This window comes from Rhipicephalus microplus, chromosome 9 (assembly GCF_043290135.1).
Source record: "Rhipicephalus microplus isolate Deutch F79 chromosome 9, USDA_Rmic, whole genome shotgun sequence".
Lineage (NCBI taxonomy): Eukaryota > Metazoa > Arthropoda > Arachnida > Ixodida > Ixodidae > Rhipicephalus > Rhipicephalus microplus.
This window is the reverse complement of record NC_134708.1, coordinates 75,676,042-75,698,103: the sequence shown is the minus strand read 5'-3', so window position 1 is coordinate 75,698,103 and position 22,062 is coordinate 75,676,042. Positions and strand designations below refer to the sequence as shown.

Sequence of the window (22,062 nt, the reverse complement as noted above, 5' to 3'; positions counted from 1 at the left end):
CTTCATATTTTGTCTACCCGAGGTTTCGTAACCGCACATAAATGCAACGTTAAAGTGGTGCAAAAGAATGTTCTTTACAAAGTGCTGCAATTTTTTTCCCACAATACACTCGCAAGGTGGCATGACATTTAGCTTTCATGTGTGAAGCGCAGTTCCTATAATGCACACATTCCTTCAGGGTAATGTTCAGCAGCAAATTGGCACCCGATCTTGCCTAACAAAAAGTGTGCGCCCTTTTGTGCCCCCTGACATGAGGTCGAGGCGAGGTGCATACCTCTGGAGTATAGCAGGGGGGTTAGGATGGCGGTTGGCATACACGTGCCAGGTGCCGCTGCTGTTGCTGGGATGTGTAGAACCCTGGGCACGGAAGCCTCGGGTGCGCCGGTGCAGCCGCGACGAGGGGCCACCTGCAGCCTGGGGGTCCCCGTGCCGCACCAGCAGCGGGTGCGTGCTCGCCACCGTGCCTGGGGGCGGCGGAATCGATGGACCTGCCACGACCGCCGCGCGGCCAATACGGGGCAAGGAGGGAGGAGGAGGAAAAGGGTAAGGCAGCAGGGGTGAAAGGAGAGAGATGCAACAGGGTTCACTTCTGAGATCAAGTCCACGACGGCACCGGCACAAGCTGGGATACTTTACTTTGGCCTAGCCCAATTGAACAGCGGCTTGGAACAAGGATAGATGGGAGAAAACGGTTCCCAGCTGGTGCCGACACATGTGAGCAGCCATTGTGTGCTACTCTCAAGGCATCACTTTCAGAGGTATGAAAGAAATGAGTTATACTGAATCTTCTTAATGATTCCAAAACATCCACTTCGATGTATCGCTAATTTGACACACTATTTGCAAGCCACATGTAGTATGCCTCCCTGCACGGCAGTTATTGCTTTCATTAACACCCTGCGCAAACAGCTCGGCTGTGCATCATGAAACCTTACAAAGGCAACCTTGTCACTGTGCCGTGCAAACGAAACTCTCGCTCGGCAAGCCATCCATAATTTCAATACGCACTACTTGCTCTTTGCTTTTCTCAATGACATACAACTTTGTTCACATTCAATGCATCATTCGAGAGCATCTGCCAACACAGTGCTGTTACGGCAGATACAGTATAGACCGCTTATAACGTAAGTCACGGGAGTCTTGATTTTCCGTACTATAAGCAGTACCGCACTACAGTTAAACCTCGTTATAACGAAATCGGAGGGCCGCCGCTATTTGCTCGTTATAACCAATATTTCGTTATAGTCGTAGCGGGCATTTACCGCAAATATTATGCACTGTACTTGCCCCCCAAAAAATAGCGGGCGAAATAGCATCCCGCCGCACGGTGGTATGCAACAAAATAACCGCATTCCCAAATAAAAAGGAAAAAGTCATGCACCTGTTTTAATGCACTTCGATATACACAGCTTGCATTTCAGGCAGACTTAGCTGCAAAGAAGTCTGTAATTGGACGTTGATGCGTCTTCCTGATGCGAACGATGGCTCGCTCAGCTGCGGCCACAATGTTCAAGCCATCTTCGCCGCCCTTGTGAGCCCCGAAGTAGCGGCGCATGTACGTCCACAGCGTCGAATGCCTCCGATGCCGTCGCCACGTTGGTCTTCTGTTCGTCGACAGAGTCATCGTCACTGGTTTAGTTACGATCGCTGACAGCGCGCACAATATCGTCATCTAGGAGCTGCTCCGTTGCCACCACTTCAGAGTCCGCACTCACATAGTCGCAAAACGACTCGCTGTCAGGCAGGACACCGGTGTCACGAAGTGCCGTCCATGATGCAGCGACTTCGTCTGATGTGGCAAAACCGTCCGGCACAGTGGGCTCGTCTGATGGCTCATCGCTGGCGTCTGGTGCGGCGGCAAATGAGGCGTGCCGAAAGCAGTTTGCGATCGTGGTCGCCGTCACACTCATCCACGCCGCCTGAAGCATTTCGAGCGCAGCGTACAAGTCAACATCGGTGTCTCGCTTCATCCTCATGTTGAGCAGGAGCTTGTCTATCACACGCTTGCTGTAACCTGCCTTCAGCGACATAATCACGCCTTGGTCAAGCGGCTATATTTTTGCTGTGCAGTTGGCAGGGAGGAACAGCAGCTCGATGTTTTGAAGCACGGCAGCGGTATGGTGGGCGGTGCAGTTATCTAAAACAAGGCACACCTTGCGGTTCGCCTTTGCCAGCTTCTCACCCCATTCGCAAAGCTATTTTAAAAATCTCCCTGGTCATCCAGGCTTTGTGATTGGCTACGTATTTGACTGGGAGCTGCCTCTTCCTCTTAAAGCAGCGAGGGGATGCACTTTTGCCAATTACGAAAATTGGCAGCTTCTCAGAGCCGATCATGTTTGCACAAAGTAGCACAGTGATCCGCAGCTTACTTTGTTTGCCGCCATGGTACGGCTCGCCTTTGAGGGCTAACGTCTTGTGCGGCAACATCTTGAAAAAGAGAGCGGTTTCGTCCGCGTTAAAAATATCCTCCGCGCTGTATTTTTCTAGCAGCCGCACAATGTTTTCTTTCGCCCACTTGGTAGCCTCTGCTTCGTCGACAGATTGCGATTCGTTGCAAACCGCTCTCCCGACAATGTCGTGGCGCTCCTTGAAGCGTTGGAGCCAACCCGAACTTGCTACGAAGTTGTCATAGCCCATGATGCAGGCAAATCTCTCGCTTTTCTTTGCAGCAAGGCACCGCTCACCGGCAGATTCACAGCCCGCGTGTCCAAGAACCATTTAAAAACGGCCCTTTCGACCGCTTCAAAAGCAGGTGCCCTCATCCTCTTAGCGCTTCCTTTCACGCCACGTGCAACAGCTCCTGCTTGCTCAAGATGGTTGACAGTGTGCTCGTCGATACGCCAAAGTCTCTTGCCACATTGCCTTTCATGGTCCCTGATTCGACAGCTCTTATCATAGCCGCCTTCTGATCTAGCGTTATGCGCTTTCGCTACCCGCCTGGCGCATTCATGTTGCTGGAATCACGAGCGCAGCACGATAAAAAATAAGGCGGAAGCGGTCGAAAAAGAGAAGAAACACGCACGCAAAAGCAACGCGTCTCACGTCGGCGAGCGAAAACACTAGCAGAGAAAGTGACTGTGAAGAGGAAGAGGCAGAAGGGGCGCTCTTTTGCGCTGCCCTCTAGGAACCGGTTACTCAAGGGGAAGGGGGTATGTAAGATTAGGAAGCGCGCCTCAGCGCCATGAGAAAGGGGAGAGGGAGAATATAAGGAAGACACAAAAGAAAAGGGCGAGACGTTCGCGGAGCTGCGGAGCGCTGCGCTGTCGGTGGTAGCCAAGCGGCGCACGTGCAGCGACCTCTCCTCCGGAAACAGCGCGTGCCGTCTGCTTTGCGCGCGTTGCTGGAGGGCGCGTGGCGGGAGATTTGAACTGCTAAATACAGTTCTCGCGTTGCGCGCCGTCTCTAATTCGTGTTGTACACTGTCGTGACATCGGCTCAAAATTTTACTTCCTAACAAAATTTGTTCGTTATATCCCATAACAGGCAAATTTTGCCTCGTTAAAACGAGGTTTTGAATACATTGGTTTGTATGGGGACTTTCAAGGGGAATCAGAATTTGCTTGTTATATCCATTATTTCGTTATAGCCCGTCTTGTTTAACGAGGTTTAACTGTATAACCAAACAAAACTTTTTCAAGGGTCGCACTTGCGCTAAACCTGTTGAGCATGCAGCTTCGCGTGTCCGAGAATCGGAACATGCGATCTTTGGGGGGTAAACAGGGATATAAAATGACCGCATTGTAGGCGGTTTTGCACTATAAGCGGTTATGTTATAAGTGATCTACACTGCAATTTTTAGAAAGCATCGCAATATGTTTTGTAAAGCCTTACTGTACATTTCTGTTAAACTCCTTCCTCAAGGAGCCAGAACTGCTTGAAGGCATGCACAAAATATTAACGAAAGCAACTTTAGCGTAGTGCTGTCGAGTGGTGTAAAAGGGGTACTTACTAGTTGTGTCTGCACCATTGTTGCTTTCGTCGGGAACAATAGGCAGCTGGTAAGTGCGGATACCCTCAGAGCCGCCAAACATTATCGAGGTGCCTGGATATTCAAAACGCACAATTCCTGAGCAGTCAGGGAGGAAAGCAGGGAGCACTAGATCCAGGACTTCTGGATCAACACAACTTTACCAGAAAAACACCTCACTCTTTGTCATGTAGCTGGCACCGTACCCGGCAGTGCAACGCACAGCCGCATCTTTCGAACCAGCTCCCAGGATGGGTACTTTCCCACACTACCTCAGTTGGGCCCGCACGCTAGCCTCGCTGCGAGCTCAACAGTGAGACTGTGGTCGCTTGCCTCGATTCGTCTGTACGTAAGCTTCCTTGTAATATGTCACCACAAACAGAACATTTACACAGAAGTGGTAGGAAGTTGCGCCCTACTGTACCTCACAACCAAGAAGGTCACCTTATTTTAAAAATGCGCTTCCATGATTTCTACTCCCATAATGTAGCATGCGAAGCAAAAGGAATCCGAAATGGGTGCTCCCCTAAAAATATCAAACTGCTCGGTAATTCACTTCAGAAGGGACAGCTATCAGTCTGGCCGATTATCCATTACCCTAACAATGCATGTTTTGCCTGAGCTCTCTGCATTCCACAATGTAAATTAGGGCTGAAACAACGCAGACAATGTGGCTGGCACTGTCTGCAGCATCAGTGCAATGTTATAAAGGAAATCATAGCATAGCATATCAAATGACCTGTTTTTAATAACAGGCAAAATTAATTTAACACATGTATCAGACAGAAAGTTTTGCAATACACTGTGCTATGACTTTGAACATTTTCAGTAACGAAGGCTACTATAATTACCAGCAATGTTAGCCTATGATGCCATTTATTTTCGAAACAATTTTGCTACGAGCCTATCATCATCTGATGACGCAGGGCGAACCCACGGAATGAACTCTCCCATTTCTCATACAATGACCTTCACCAACAGCCAAGCTACACACTCGAAGCTAAATTTTCATGTATGATGCCAACAAACAAATAGAGAAAGCAAGTGCAATAGTTGCAACTAGATAGCAATTGCAACAGCCTTTAATGATTTGCACCGATAGCCACTGGAACCAAACATGGCTAAAGGCACAACGCGAGTAGCCAGCTGCTTACCAGATGACGGGAACACTTCCTCAAAGTGGAAAAAGAGGTTGTCATCTCGGTCCTGCATTCGAAACAGGGCTTCCTCCAGGTCCTGATACTCCTGCATTGTGAAAGCACAAGTGTGAAAGACGCTTACCATTAATGAACACTTGCACAACCATTTCGGACAAAGAAATGAGCCGCCCCCCAAAACTTTACATAACACAATGGTGGCCTTGTAAATACACAAAGCGGCTCTCAACAAAGCTGTCCTAAAGAGGGTCAGTCAATACAATGATGAGTGATATTTCACTCATTATTGACCCATTATCGCTACTCGCCCCATATTGACCTCCTTATTGCTATTGCTAAGCAGCAGATCTCTGTCTTTAAGACAAGCTACTTTACAAGAGCAATGGCATCTAAATTCGATGAAAATCGTTGCAACTCAAAGCTTGTTATCACTACAATTTCCTTTTTTCGAAAAAACAATTGCAACGAAACTAGCAACACAACTCTTCGCGAGGGCTGGTAGAGCGGCTACACTGCGCTCACCTCTTCATCCTCGTCTTCATCTTCCGCCTCCTCATCCCCTTCGTCTTCGTTTTCCTCGTCCTGCTCAACTTCATCTTCGCTGCGTCCAGAGTCAGAGTTGCTTTCAGAGTCTGTTGTCTCCTGGTGCACTTCCTCAACTGTGGGCAGCGGCACAGCAATTTAGTTTATTAAACAACTCCGTCACCAAACTAATTGCTACATCCCTTCAGCTTCTCCAGTTACACACACACATACATGCACACACACAAAAGAAGATCACTTGATAGCCTGACAGGAAAAAAAAATCATGTGAGCACCAAAAAAACTACTACAGTCGAACTCTTTTTTAAGAGAATGATATAAGAGACACCAGCATGCCCACAGTAAAATACACGTTGATAAGAAAATTCATGCAAGGTACTCTCCTTAATAAGTAAGGGACATCTCATGTAAACGACCCATAACTGCTACCTGAAGCGTGCCTTTTATAAAAGCGTTCCACTGTACTGATCAGTTCACTGGTGGGCTTCCAATATCAAGTGTTTCCACAGCTACAAGCAAGTTCATTTGTGTAGAATACGACGCTTTGCTCATACGTAAATCAAACATCCGCAAAGAACACCAAGAAAACTAGAATTCTTTTTAACTTATAAAGCAGCAATTCTTCACCCTAAAGCATTATAAAACTTCACAGATTTATTACGCTAGCAGTTCAGTTGGACAGTATCCTTCGGCAAAAGCTTAATACTAGAAATGAATGCTGCTAGTGGGTGCTTGCCTAAGCAATGGCAGCAGCACTGGTATTGCACAACACCCAACAGTATTTGGTTGTGTTTCTATTAGGTTGGGTCAGGCAAAGCCACCAGCGGCAGCTAAAATTCGACATGCTACCAGTCATTACGGGGCAAAAATTAAAGGTGCCCGGCAACACTTTTTCAGCATAGTCGGAAAACACTGCCGATCGGTAGTCTAGGCTTCTAAGAACAGGCAAGCCCATAGAGTTTCTCACTATCATACCTAGAGGGAAATCTGGTGCCAGTGAGCTGCTGAATGCAAGGGAATGATAGGATATGTGAGCTTCGAACTTGACTCAGATTTGTATACCTCGAAGACGCGTCTCGCTTCATGTTAAAATAATTGGTTTCTTACTAAAAGAGCACGTGATAAGCTATTTATTCTTATCATTGCACAGAAACGTGTTTTATTCAACACTAGAACCTTCCGCGTAGATGTACGATTTTACAAAGCGTAAGAAGTAACTAACGGCCGCTAAACTTGGCAGGCAGACGACAAAGGGAACGTTCCCTCTGCCATATTTATGTCGTCTGTTTCTTTCCTTCGCCGTTCAATTGTGCCATCAAGGTGAGCGGACTTTTATTTTACAATATAGGTGAATGAGATCTGCTTATAAACGTTTCGTTTTAAAGAAGCCTTATTTATGCAGTCGTATTCGCTTTTGAGCCGAAGCCTCACTGAACATCAGCCGACACAAGCCTCGTAGACATATGTACCATCATTCCCAGCGCTCTATCATCGCCCCTTAAGAAATTCGCATAGACGATGGCCCCACACTTCCCTCTAGGTATTTGTGAGAAACTCTACGGGCAAGCCAAACATAGCGCAGCATGCAGCCTGAAATTTACAATTGATTCTCGAAGGCAGCTAGAAATTGTTCCCTCTTTTTTTGTGTAAACGATGCTCAAACGACCGCACCATATACCAAAATTAACGGTCATTAGCCGATTTAAGCATTGTGGGCTGCATAGTTGCTGCGGCCTCCGCAAGAGGCCACCACATGACCACGCACGCTCATGGTGAAACTGTGCCATCCCTCCCTGGTTAGCTTCCAGCGCATAAATCGGGACACATACAGCCAGCAACAAATCTCTGCGTAGCCGCTTACAACTGACGAATTCAAAAAATTTTTGCAACAATCAATTTGTGAGGCAATAAACTCGTTTAGGGAAGCTATTCGATGGTTAGTTTTAAGACTCCCTTTAACTGCACCTCTCAACTAGCTAAACAGCCTGCTGTGCCACGATACATGGGCATTTTCAATTGCAGAGGCCAGCTAGCCAGTGATTAAGATTTCGAATACGAATGTCTTATTTGAATTCAGTCTGTGCTCTTGTGGTGAGCAATCACTTGCACTACTTCGCAATCTTTTGCTGCTGCTGTTCAGCGTGCTTATTGATGCCATGCAGAACTGTCCAGAAAACTAGTGAAGGCACTTTACTGTTGAAACACAGAAAGTTCACATTAATAAATCATTTATTAACGAAGCGTTCGACTGCAACTTCCGACTTTTTCATCACGGTTTGACTGCATATGCAAATTCAAAATACTGAAAGATAAACAGTGCAATTTTTATCAGCTTACCAAAAAAAAAGCAAACATGAAAAAGTAAGGGCATAGTTTTCTCTCGATAAGAACATAAGAAAGGTACTTCCATTGATGTTGCAATAAGAAAACTTGTCAAAGGTCAATAACAAGCACTTAGTCCTTCACTTCATATTCCTAGCCACAATCAATCAAATGAAATCGCAATAACATATTGAATTAAAGTCGATGACACGTCCCGGCCACACAAAACTTGAGCACTGTTCACAAAGTCACCTGCATCGAATCAGCAAGAATCATTTAAGCTGCGGCTGGCACTACCTGCTTTAGAATGGAAACTATTATCAACTGGTACCATGCAAACCAGTACCAATTGTGCAGAAAGTGAAAATTTACCTACAGCTAACAGGCGCTTCATTAGCTAGTGAGGTCCAAGACTGCTCAAAAAGCAGCTGGCATTGCACATACCCATTTAGTCTGCAGAATACAGAAAATTATGGAATTTTAGTTTCCCATTGCAACGCCAGCTCAATTGGAACTCTACAGCAAAATGGAAAATTGAAGAAGCAGTTGACTCTACACCGACATTTCAAAACTTAATATTTTAGCAGCCAACTGCAGGATGTCCTTTGTGATCGTGGATCAGGTTTCATTAGGAAGGTCTGTATGCAGACACTGCAGAAAAAAAAAGCACACAGCCACAACTGCACACCAAAATGTGACACACACACACACACACACACACACACACACACACACACACACACACACGCACGCACGCACACAGAATAGAATCTGAAACATGTCCATTTGCAAAGGAGGCTGCAAAGCAGAGAAAGCAAAGCTTCATCGGATAGACAGCAGAAGTAACAAAACAAGAGGATACAGGGGTAAACACATGAAGATGAGGGAATGCCACGGTCAGAAGAACCAAGGTGACAACAAGGAGTTGGACACTCACTATCACGCTGCGAGATCATCTGCGAGTCGTGTTCCTCTTGGGCCTCAACTCTGAGCGTTAGCTCGCCCCGACCCGTCAGGCCACCCTCTGAAAACGGGACACCCCACTGTTGACATGACCAACGACACACTCCGCTCGCTTCAACAGGTGCAAGCGGTGGAGTGTGGGGGACATGAGGCGCCATAAGGTGACGGCCCGCGTTTCATAACTGACAAGGTGACAAAGAACCTCCCGCAAGCTTTTCCGAGCAGCTGCACAGAATGTCGTCTTCTCGAATCGCCACTAGAGAGAGATGAACTCTGCCACAGCGTAATGTCCGAGTAAAACTAACATGCGCAAAATGACATTGTCGATCTTACTCTGTACCTGTAAGCCATTTTACACATGCCAGTTTTACTTGGCCTAACTTTTTGACAATGCCCTTTGTTCATGTGATGATTCTTCACAATCTTTCAAATTGCAAGCGTGATGGTGTCTCATCAAAAAGCTTACGTCACACTATTTTAGGTATGGTGTCTTTAAAGAAAACATTGGTAGCTGTCTTCTTGTACCAATGAAACGGGTTCCTTACTACTGGCAACTACTGTGCTACATTTCTGAATAAAAGACACCGTGCACTGCATGATTTTGCACTGGCATCAGTTCTTAAACTAAACTAATAGCTTAACACCACCACATCAAAGTAATCTATTTTTAACCAACCTTCAAGACACATACCTGCCGTTAAATTTGAAATAATACTTTCACACTAAAGCTCCTCCATCCACAATCTACCTCTCCTCTACCTTTCTCTCGAGCCAACTTTTCAAATTTGTGGTACTGTGCAAAATGCAATGCACATCAATTCGACCACAGGTTTTCAAGCATAGTACATGCCTTCTGTAGTCTGTCACTGCCACTAAGAAATATTAGTGATACACAGTAGCAAAAAGCTGCACTCGCAAAACATTACAGAAGCTGATCTCATGTCAGGAACAAATTAGGTGACAGCACATATGAAGGATTGGTGTTGCTCGGCAGATATGGGAGCGATGAGTGGACAGAGGGCCTTTACTAACATAACCGAGACTTCTTGATTAAAAGAAGCTAATTGTTTGTGTTGAAACTTTAACTGTGCGAAGAAATCAAGCTACCACATCCAGTACAATCGGAGAGCAAAGCTCGCCAACTTCAGTACATGGTGCAGACATAAGACAACAAGACTGTGCGAAGACAGAATGACGCTAGACGAACATTGAAGGAGAAATTCAACAAGCACTGCCACTGCAGAACCGACATGAACATTCACGAGCAGCGTTCACAGCAACACTCCACAAACATCGCAACAAGGAACAGGACAACAGGAGCAGACGTTCATAGCTGCATGCGGCATGTGGCAGCACTCGGGTTGTGGGAAGTGCTTTCGTCCTCGTAAATCCTGTGCCAAGAGTGAGCAACTGTGCACTTATGCTAGCCTCGTGTGCAGAGATTGTTGCTTGCGATGAAACACATTATGGCTTTTTCACTTTCGCACATCTATTAGCGCAACGGTCTTTCCTGCCAAGTTCGGGGCAGAGTTAGGCCTAGCCACGACTTTGAGCAGAAGGCATGGCTGCAATGTGCATGGCCACGGTGCTCAATGTTTCTAAGTACGACAAGCTAGATCGCAAGTATGAAGATCTGTTCCACGGTGGTCCTCATAGCAGGTTCGAGGTGCTGATAAGTAAAACCTTCTTGCCAATGAGTCAACGCTATGACAATCGGTTCGTGATGCAGGTGTACTATGTTCGCGATGAGTACGGCGCGGGATCGTAATCTGAAGACTGAACTTCCACTTGTAGCTGCCTTAACAGCCCGTGAACACAGAATGAGCGTGAAAATGTCACTAAATAGTGCGATCTTAGACAGCCACGATCTCGTAACACACAAAAAACAGACGACGCTATTCCGGAGGCGTATCCGAAACGAGCATCCGACTAGCGAGCGTAACACACAAAAAACAGACGACGCTATTCCGGAGGCGTATCCGAAACGAGCATCCGACTAGCGAGGTGTAGTGGAGCAATACGGCAGAAGCAGCCCATCGAAATCCTCCAAATGAATTTCAAACGTCTGTTTTTCGAACGTGGAATGCTCTTTACAAAATATTTTTACAAGTCCAAAATGGTGGTGGGCAGTTGTGCAGTCGCGACGCTATAAATATTAACTTAAAAAAAAAAAGTCCCACCTTTTTTTTTTTTTTACACTTTCATCATTTCTGAAGGCACAAAAAATTTTTACAGCCCTTCTACATAGTTTTCAGTGAAGATATTTTAGAATGATAGAAAAAAGGTTACAAACACTGAAGAATGATTTCCAGAAAATCAAATTTTTTTGTGCCCCATTGAGAATAACTTCGTACATGACTCATGATTCCCTTCGGTTATAACAGAACCATTCTGTGTTTCCATAAGTCTGTTGTAACAGTACTTGAATTTTACATACTCCTTTCACAACAGACCAAAATCTTCTTCACTATGGAGGTCTATTGTAATGAGGTTATACTGTACTCCCATTCACCAACCCGCTCGCGTTCACACTTATTCACATTCACACTTATGTGGAACTTGCATTCGCATGTACTTGCACCTTTTCAGCTTCACAGTCATCCACTGTGCCACACACAAACACTCACAGATGTGATAAGTATGAGTCCAAGCATGAGTGTAAGTATGAATTGAAGTGCTCATGGATAAGCATGCCGAGTTGTGATGGTCCGTCTCACAGGTGAAAGGCCTCCTGATTCGCATTGAAGCTAGTCAAGAAGCAGGTCAACATTGCTCCTATGCACTCTAATTCCCAGGACAGAAATCGTAAGACATGCTTCGGAGCCTGGCTTAGGCCTAGGCTTCACTTTGTCCTCCTACTTCGCAAGATGATCTTTAATTACTCAGCAGCTGCCTCAAGAAGTACCTTCTGTATCAGCATTTGTGTATATATAATGTGCGTAACTCAGCGCTTGAATCTGAACCTATACCTGGCAAATATGTTAAATTGCTACTCAAAACTACCTAGTATACCATCCTGAAGTTTAAATTATGCTTTCCGGATGTACATTCATATTTCTCACGTGTCGGCAACGTAACTAGTAAGCCCGTCTAAGGAGCATTGCAACAGCATGCAGACTTCAAAGGCAAGAGCCACTAAGGTCCGAAAAACGCCCAACAATGTGACCACCGCAAGACAAAGCTTCATGAAAGAAGTTTACAACCACTAGAGGCAAATTTTTCTCTAGCATACAATTGAAATGCAAAAAAGATAACACAACAGATCAGGCAGAGAAGCAGTAACATAATGGAAAGTAAATAATGCCACAAGCACACAAGGTATGATACAAGAAGCCTTGCAGGAGCACGAGTGTATCATATGACTTGGGCAAGAACCAGAAGCTTCTGCATAATTCAACGCTTCATGCTCAAACCAAGTCCACACACGTTGCCTCAAACAAGTTCCTGTGAGGAATTGTTCCGTCATCTTTTCAGTGAGTGTCCCTGTTTAAGTGCCTCCAAAAAAGAGGTTTTCAGTGCATAAAAAGACTTGACAATTGCCCTTCGTTATAGGAAAGATCTTGGGGACAATGGCCAAGACTATCTACTGCACAGATAGAATTGAAAACGTTGCTGTGGATTTTGCAAAGCACTGTTATGGGAAAGACTAAACAGTGCAGTTTTCTCCTCTTTCTGTTCTCTGTTTTCTTTATTCGTTGGATCTTTCTGTTATCTCTTATTCCTCTAACACCCTTTCAACTTATAGGGTAGCCAGATCTGGGAAATGGCTAACTTCCCCTTCTTTCCATCAGTTTCTCTTTCCTACTCCCAAATTTTTATTGAGTGTAGACTGCTGGGTTTTAAAGGATACTCGAACAGCTTAGGCATGACAATTTGCAATACCAACCTTTTTTTGTTATCGTATGGAATGCTGATACTGCTCTAACTTGACCCCAATCGAAAAGCTGCAGGTCTGGAACCTCAAAGCTATGCATTTGATGCAAGGTAAAAATGCAGTCACTGAAGCAAGTTTGCCGTTGATGTTCTTGCTATGAATCGCATCGAGTTCCTTTCTTTGTTTTGAACAGCAGCTCATTAGATGCTATTTACAATGCAACAAAAATGAAGTCGTCAGTGCAGTTCCCATTTGCCGAAAAAAAACAAAAAAAAACACAGGGAGTGATAGAAAATACTCCGTGGCCACATCACTGTACAACCTCTCTTCTTGGTCATCTTTTCTATATTTGCACATCAAGATGACAAACAACTTCAGTTTGTTTTTTAACGATAATGACCTGACAAACGTGAGACATCCCATCTAGCTGTGGGACCCCCCGACGAGCACATGAGACAAAGGGAACACACAAGGCAAGGGCGGGCAAGGGCAAGCTTGAGCAAGCGTTTTTGCAAGCTGTAGCACAAGACAGTAAAGGCAGATGTAGGAGCCAAGCAGAGAGAGACAGATATGGGTGGGGGGGGGGGGGGGGGGGTGAGAGTGGGCAAGATGCAAGGTGCTCTCATATTCACCGAGAACGGGCGCATTTTCAGAGTCCCTGTCCAGCAGGGCGTCCACAATGCCAACCAGGTCAACGCCGTCGGCCTCGTTCTGCAAAGCACACAAGGAATCGCAAGTTGGTCAACAGCGTGAAGAACCACCCTTTGCTGAGAAAACAGACTACACACATGCACTAACACAAAGGACTTTGAGACCGACACGAGCCGGCACAGAAGATTTTAGACTCGGCAGATTAGCGCTCCTGCCTTTGACACGCACTTATATCGGAGTGTTAGCAATTACGCCTCGAAGTTATTAAAGCGAAAGCACAATAGCTCAGATGCCTCACTAAACACAAAAATTGACAAGCATCTCACGTTGACGGCATCAACATGAGTCATGCAAAACAAATATGTGATTATGCCACCTAGTGATGCCATCATGATCTTACAAATCACAGAAATTTGAGACTTCATTATGACGTCACACGACGATGCCATCACGGGTCGATCACAGAGGCAGAGCAAACCCCATTAGATGCACGATGCTTTCTGTGAGTCGTGGGGCCGGATCAATATATTGACAAAGAAGATGGCCTTTGCCTTTGGGTTGTCTTAGATGAATCCATGAAGGTCCGCATAAATTTAGCTGTTTAGGATGGTTACAACTATCCCCTTTTCAGCCAGCCATGACCAATGAACTAGAACGAAAACCACAACCGCAAACTCATCTACATATCCTTACAGCCTGCTGGCTAATCTTTGCCATCCCTGACAAGTACCGTGCTGATTAGAATGTCCACATTGGTAATTTTGCTTGCCAGCACTGTACTGAGGCTGGTGCCTAATGAATCTTCAAACAGTGGACCGCGAAAGACTACAAGCTCGCAATAGCACTGCAAGTGCTGCTTACCAGAACAGCACCGCTTTCGCTGCAGACAACCACCGCTTCCTCGGGGACTGCGTGGGCTGCACAGAGAATGAACATGCTTACGTGCTTCACCAGAGGCCAGAAAAATTGAAAGCACGTCGTCACCTCCATTTAAGCAAAACAAGAGTTGAATCCACAAAAAAAACCACTTCTGTAATACCCTCCAATATGTTTTCCAGTACATCAGAATTACAGATTTGCAGGTTCTCAGTACAGACAGTTGATGGCACCATGTTTAATTCATACACTTTTCATTTTGGCGTGATTAAACGCTATTCTTCTCAGTGTCTTTCTGTTTATATTACTGAGCCACAATAGTTTAACTGCGGCAGATTCCTGTGTCACAAACCGACATAACGACAATAGAGCAAACGCACAGTCTGCATTGTCTGCCAGCATCACACATTTCCCGCTCAATCGTTTTTAAAAATAAAGAATAATGTCAGTTGCAATAAATAACACTGTTCCCTTATGTGTAAACAAAATGTTAATCGTTGCTTTTGGTTGTGTACCCACTTATTTCCACCACCACCCCGTAGTTGCTTCCCCGTAATGTACAAATTACAGTTGTCAGAGAACACAATTCCAAAAACATGAAGTAAGACTAAAGGACAGGAAAGGAAAAAACAACTGCATTTGACCACAACTCACATTCGCTGTCGGTGTTGTCGTCTACCGTAACTTCCCCATAGGCATTCGTAGCCTCAGACGAACTCATCTCAGCATTTCGACCTCCAACAGCTGCAATGAAAAAATTGTGAAGAGAAGGGTGAAGGGAGAACAGTTTCAATACATATCCAGCACTTTCACACATGCGACCTCTCCCGGAGGCTCAAGATCTTTGAGGGTGTACAGCACCAGCAGTTATTACAAAGGACAAAGAAAGATGCAAGCAGCACCGTTCACCCTCAACGACTGCATAGCCCAAACTGCTTTCCTTCTGACAAGTAAAGAATCAACGCACTGAACAATTGTCGGCATCATTCACTTTTTAAGGGGAGACGCTCCTCGAAAAAAGAATTTATAATAATGAAGTTAGAGGGCTGAAATTTGCACAGTTCGTGTAAATTGAGCTCCTGTTATGATATATGTAATCACTTTTTTATAGCTATAATAGTTTGATTTTTATAATATATTTTAGTGTGAAATTGTGAAATAATGCCTTTTTTGTGCACACAATTTTTCTTAGTAATTATTATGCCAGAGCATTTTAAAACACACTCGGTAGTTCATTACAAGCCACAAAATACTTATATCTAGGTGAAATAATTTTATCTGCATTTTCTCATTAAAAAAAATTAATGAAAATTAGGGTGTCATTCTCTTTTGTCTGTTGGCATTCTGTTTTCGAACTATAATAAATATGTTGTGAGACTAGACATATAAACAAGGTTTCCGCACTCTATGCACCTCAAAGAACATCTGTGCAAAATTTCATTGGGATCAAAGAAGTACAAAAGGCAAAAATTGTGTGCACAAACTTTAAAAATGACCAAAAACACCAATTTGACAAAAACTCAAATGAAAGTTTATTTTAACATTGAATGCCGAAATTCTTGCTGAAATTAAATCAAACTTGGTGTAAATGTACTTCAACATGTCTATTACTAGACTTGGAACACCAGAACACTCTTGCTGCACAAGTTTCGCCCTCACGGTTCTTGCGAACAGAGTTCTCGGTACTGGCTCGTTTCACCTGGCTGCGGCGATGGGACTTGGCTTAAGCAGTCAGCTTCACGGAAAGCTTCCGGATTCTTTTCTGATCACTTTACAGGCTGAGTCTGACCAGCTGCTTCGAAGGAAGGACTCCCAGTTCCTCCAGCACTTTTTCGAAGCTGGAGTGGCCCCTGTTGAACCACAGCACTGCAATGGCGGTGGCAGTCTCCACTGCAGTGCGTGATGCGAAACGACTCTTCGGGCACAACATCCAAATCTTGCCATTCAAGGATTCAGTGGCGTTTTGTGTCTTCCCTTGCAAACAGCGGGCAAGCAGTTTGGCATCTGTCAAACGTTTATAAATTGGCAGCAGTGCTTTGCCTTGTGCTTTGGTCAGGAGGGGTGTGTGTTCAGGAGCAGGTTCTCCCAGAGCCAGGGCTCTCTTTTGTTTGCACCATGACTCTTTCCCATCGGGGCAAGACTTGTGGCTGTTTGCCTCATTGCTGGAGCACGAATAGAAATACGAGGCCCAAATTGCAGAGAACATGCCTCTTACGCTGCCCCGGTTGCTGGTTATTGTTATTGCAATCTGATAATAGTTCTGCAGCCTTTGAATGCTCTTGTCACTGAGCTTCTGCCCACGGGGCAGTGGTGTTTTCAGCTTTCTAAGCGCAGTACCAAGACGTTTGGCAACATGGTTTGTGCAGTCTTCTTTCGTCACTGCCTTCGACCCATAAACCTGTGCTCTACAGACTGCAGCATATGCCTTGCTGTCGCCGTCGCTCAGAAATGTGGTGAACTGCATGTTATCGGACTGCGTCCTGCTCCATATGCGTAGTGCAGCTTGTGTTTACATGGCATGTGATGTGCAGTCCACATTTTTTTCACACACAGGAGAATGGAAGGCCTGCCATACTTCTTCCTCTTTGTTGTCAAGGGCTTTGTAGCTGCTACAGCCTTGGCGGTAGTTTGCCAACACTTCATAGTCCAGACAGAGGCCAGTGTTTAACGAAATTGCAGTGCCAACATTATTGTGGCTCTTGTGCCCGCGCTTCTGCCAAGTCCATCAAACATGACAGCAACGTCAGTCCAATCAGTTTGTAGTGCGGTTATTTGTCTTGCTTCTGCTAGGTTGTCTGAGGCTGCTTTGGTGGCAGCAGTGTGCACTTTCTTGGCAATGTTGTAAAATGTCTTATGGTGAAGTGGCTTTGGTAAGCCAAGAATGCCACAAAACCTTGTCAGCTGGTCGTGTCCGACACGAATCGAACGCGCAGCAAGCACTACTTTCACATTGATGGCGAAACTATTGCGAGGGCTTCCACGTTACCGATCCGTGTCAGACCCTTCACAGTAATTGGCACCAGTGCGTTCTGACGAATACACAGCCGAAACTGCTGCTGCTGGGCACGCCCCGTTTGTGCAACGGAGCTCTACAAGGGAAGCAAGGCCCTTGCGCTTGCTTGCGACCTCCACCACCACAAGTTCGCATTTCCCGCACGTTCCGTTCCGCACCTGGCACTGCTCACGAGCCGGGTCAGCGCTTCAATTTCACAGATAACGACGCCTGGGCCAGTCCCGCCGTCGGCAATCTCTTCATCTTGGAACACTGCCAACTTCCTCTCCGAGGAGGCGCTCATGAAGTTGAAAGCGTCGCTGATAAAATCAGATGCGCTTGCCTGTGCTGCGCTGGGAGGGGTGTTGCTGTTCCACTGGCGTAGGGGGCTTGCTGGGTCCGCCGCGCTCATGGCTTTTCTTCGCTTCTGTTTTCACTTCCCCTTGTACGGGCACGCCGTCCGCTACTTGTGGTGGCGAAAGTTACGCTTATTCTCGACATTCATCGTGGAAAACGTAGAGCAGAAAACAACGCTGACTAGACTAGTCGTAAGTGCCGATGTGATGTAAGCGGATACGAAACTGCTGGAATGGCTCTGACAGCATGGCGGTAGCCAATGGCAGTCTTGGTTTCACGTCACGTGACAGCGGGAGCGCTCAAAAGACGCGCTGAAAAACGTTATTATATTTTCACACGCAGATACGAAACCAACTGACGTAGCTGCCGAGAAAGGAAGGCTTTGTGCAATTTTTGCAAGTCTCCACAATGGCGGCCGGCGCCCGTGCTTTGAGTGGCGGCAGTTCGAAAATGGCCAAAATGTGGCTGCATTCGTGACTTTTGCGGTCACCGCGAGTCATTCAGACGCGTTCTTTTTTTAAACTTCTGGCACAAATCTTGTTCTTATATTTTGCTGCATGAAACTAGGATGTTAAATGATGATAAAGCAAGCAAGAACAGAAAATCGAAAATTATAAAAATAATACCGATTTTTCGACTCGCGTCTCCCCTTAAGAGGGGACGCGGCTTTGGGATCGCGAAAAATGGCAAAAAAATTGATTTTTTGAAACTCAAGTTTTCAGTTTCTGGAACCCTTTTTCTATCTGGTTCCAAAATATCTACACTGAAAACCGCGCAGAAGTGCTTCGGAAAATTCGTTTCACCCATTTAGGTAGCAAAAATATTTCTGGAAATGGCGAGAAAACGGCGATTTTCAAAAAATAATAGCTTCGCTATGCTTGGGCCGGGAGCCGGCTTCTTGGGCTCATCGGAAAGAGCATTTTTCCGTGTTTAACTTTCCCGCCTCAGCTGGCTCCTCCCTTTAACAACAAGCGAGCAAAAAGCAAATGTTTGAAGGTCGTTTTGAGGCCCTTGATTGGCCGTGGCCGCCATGTTGCCTCAGCTCGCCTCGCCATTGGCTCGATGCTCGCTCCGGGAGATCGTCGTCTGCTGCTTGTGCGTCGCGAGGACATGGCTCTCGAAAATCGCCACTTCGTGACGTGTTCACGGCTTGATAATCACTTAAGATATAGCTACGCTTTAGTTACGAGCAGTAAGCGGATGCGCGATCAGGTTATTACGAGCGTCAGCGCGGTCTACGAGCGCCGCGCGTCATTGAAGTCGTCTTTAGCCCTAACTCCGCCGACTGCGGGCAGGAACGACCCGCTAGCGCATTCGTGGCGACGTGTTTCTTCGCAAGCAACGAAGCTGTAAGCGGCGGCACGATCTGATTACTACGAGTGGCCGCACCGGATGCACGATCAGATTACTACGAGTGCGGCGCGTCATCGGAGTCGGCTTTAGGCCTAACTCCGCCGACAGCGAGACTGCGGGCAGGAACGACGCGCAAGCGCACTCTTGGTGACGTGCTTCTTCGCAAGGAATGTACCACATCACTCGCTAGCTCCTCCGAATATTGTACGGGCATTTTACGCATCGGCAGCGGACAACACAGTCAAGCTCGTCACCCCCCCCCCCCCCCTTCACTGCCAAGGATCGCTCGGAACAGCGGCTAGCAGTTTCGTGCGTCGTCATTCGAAAATGCGATGCCAAGTGCAGTGCGTGCCGATTTTTTGTCTTCGTAGTTACTCATTTCGCGGATCGTCATCGAACGCCGCCGGCAAGTGCATTACGCGCCGGCTGCACTGTCCACGCGGCCGCGCACCCCACGGTCATATGGAGTGCCGTCAGTAAGCTTTTGTGATGCGATTCAGACGTGCTTGGAGCCGTGCTTGATATCTCCACGAACGTCTATGAATGTTCCGAGGTTAATGAATTGCTGTAGATTAGAATTTCTGCGACCGGCTGTATGATGATGCGTTTCACGGCTAGAGCGGCAAAAGAGCATGTGTGAATCAGGGGCACGAATTTTTATATGCCCGTTTCGTGTCATTAATTATACTGCTAGAAATTCCCGTGCCACCAGTCTTCTGCCCACAACTTTGTTATTTGGAAAGAAGGCATAGGCCGTCATGGTGTGATCCATTTTTCTGATGCAATAAACTTCTCTCCAAATAAAAAAAAGTTCAGTGAATATTTGTAATCAAGTACATAATTACGCTAATTACAACTTCAGCACAAAAAAGTATGTTTAATAATTTCAATATATGGTTTTATTCAATTACAATCTTTTCTGTCATACTTATCACACCACTCCTTCATACAAAGAACTTGGTTTGAAATTCATACTTGTTCTTTGTAACTCATGAAAAGGAGTAAATCATGAAAAGAAGTCAAATATCACAAGACAAACCTGAGATCACAATTTTTAGGTGTCTTAGAGACGTAAAGAAAAGTTGAAACTTTAAACGCAGCTTTCTCAATACTGTTTTTTTTTTTTTTTTTTGACATTATGCTCAGCCCCTCCACATGGTTCAGTGAAGAAATAATTTGTTTCTCGTAAAGTATTTGTGGTATCGCTTCAAAATTTTTATGAAAGCACTGTGAGGTTATTCTTAGTGTCTGTGCCAATTTTCATCAATATCCAACGAGAAACAAAAAAGTTCATTGAAAAAAAGCCTGTCGAAAACTTCGACAGGCTTTTTCTCACAAGCGTGTTTTGGACATTGTGCATTGCTCGTGGAAAGAGTAGCACGAGAATGACTGGACCGATTTTGATTCCGTTTTTTTCCCCTGAATCCCTGAACACTGCTTGTGGGTACAGCAATCTTCAATTTCTGTTTTGTGGCCCTGTTATTTTTCTAGACGATGATTTGTCCATGCCATTGTTTCTGACAATGTGTGTCGGCAGCCATGATGATCTCTAAAAAAAAAAACGAGAACTTATTAAAAAATTCCGAGAGTGTCATACCCTGTAGCTTTCTTTTGAGTAAAGATCAACATCATTTGCAGCTTCCTGGCATGTTTTGTTGCAGCGCTAGGCTTTCCACGAGCAGACCATGTAATTGGATCGTGTAGCATTATGTAACTTGAGAACTACTGAAGCTATCATGATGAAACTGCATATTTCCCTATTCTAGACACTTATGAGTATGCATGCCAAATTTCATTGCTGTAGGTCAACAAATAAAAAAGTTTTTTTCAAAGCCACCTCCCCCCTTAAGGGTGTTACGCAAACCCAACAAATGGGACCTTATGCTTCAAAGCTATTTGATACTGACTACTATTCGTTTCCCCTTCGGTAGAAACAGAAAATACACTAAAACCTTAATATAACGAATCCAGATATGACGAAATAAATAAAACAGTTTCGAAATACATTTAGAGTAAACAATAAACCTCTATAACGAATTTTTGGATATAACAAACTTATTTTCATCTAAGATTCAAGTTTGTTGTAATGAAGTTCGAGTATCGCTTTTTCACGCAAGTGTAGTCCACCATCGGCATCCCCGCAATGTTGACTCACGTTCAAGAGGCGGCGGCCCGTCCTCGCCGTCTCGATGTTCTTCGTCGCCGACTTGCGCATGCGCCTCCTCTTCATCTTCCCGCCCCTCGTCGTGAGAGGCCAGCAGCATCGGTGTGCGAGAGGAGCTGCCAGCTTCGCTTCCTGGACCACCGGCTCCGCCTGCCCCGGGCCCTCCACTCTGCGAAGAGCCCGTCGCTTTTCGCCCACCGCGGGGGTGCCCACCGGGGGCGGCCTGCGATGGCAGATTGACTATGCGTGACAGTGTCTCCAGAGGTTTCAGGGCAGAGTTGACTGTGGCAGCCATGTGCGGTGAAGAGAGGTCCAGGTTGTGTGGAATGCGTGCCAGGTCCGTCAGCAAGCCTCGGCGGAGCAGCACCCGCACCTGAAAGATCGGAAGAAGGTCAGGACAAGTCATTTCTGCAGCTAGTGTGTTCCTGATATTGCATTCTCTCAACAAACATTAGAAAAAAAGTACAAGTTTGTGTAACGCATTTACATATAAAAGAACCCTGTGGTTACCAGCACTTTTCTCAACATTTTGGTGAAAAAGTAATGTCCTCTAAAAACGTCCTCTTTTGTACAATTGAAATTACATAAAGAATACAGCAACAAATATAACCTTATTGTTCTAAAGCCACGATTCGCAATTTGAAGGATGTGGTATGCCTTATCACTTAGTTTGCATCAATGCCTAGACAAAACAAAAAGCCAAGTGAAACTACGTGAAATCTAGAGCAATCAATAATTACAGTGATCAAGAATGTCTTTCCTTCTTGCTGCCTCGACAAAGAGAAGTCTGCTTGATGAAACATTGGCTCAAGCGTCACTTAATGATCAAAGATATTTAGTATC

At 45.6% G+C, this 22,062-nt stretch overlaps 1 protein-coding gene and 1 pseudogene across 8 annotated transcripts in view; both read right to left on the bottom strand.

Moving 5' to 3' along the window:
• HUWE1 (HECT, UBA and WWE domain containing E3 ubiquitin protein ligase 1) overlaps window positions 1-22,062 on the bottom strand; it is a 207,744-nt gene that overhangs the window by 63,773 nt on the left and 121,909 nt on the right. For 6 of the 8 annotated variants that reach the window (XM_075873864.1, XM_075873865.1, XM_075873870.1 and 3 more), the window contains 9 exons: window positions 21,211-21,592; window positions 15,008-15,097; window positions 14,339-14,394; window positions 13,459-13,537; window positions 8,927-9,013; window positions 5,647-5,783; window positions 5,122-5,212; window positions 3,950-4,042; window positions 275-509 (listed from right to left, as the gene is read on the bottom strand). In XM_075873864.1, the coding sequence (XP_075729979.1) occupies window positions 275-509; window positions 3,950-4,042; window positions 5,122-5,212; window positions 5,647-5,783; window positions 8,927-9,013; window positions 13,459-13,537; window positions 14,339-14,394; window positions 15,008-15,097; window positions 21,211-21,592 (1,250 nt within the window). The remainder of the gene's footprint in view (window positions 1-274; window positions 510-3,949; window positions 4,043-5,121; window positions 5,213-5,646; window positions 5,784-8,926; window positions 9,014-13,458; window positions 13,538-14,338; window positions 14,395-15,007; window positions 15,098-21,210; window positions 21,593-22,062) is intronic. The other 2 variants (XM_075873866.1, XM_075873869.1) reach the window with 2 other exon arrangements.
• On the bottom strand, window positions 15,799-16,868 carry LOC142771900 (uncharacterized; annotated as a pseudogene).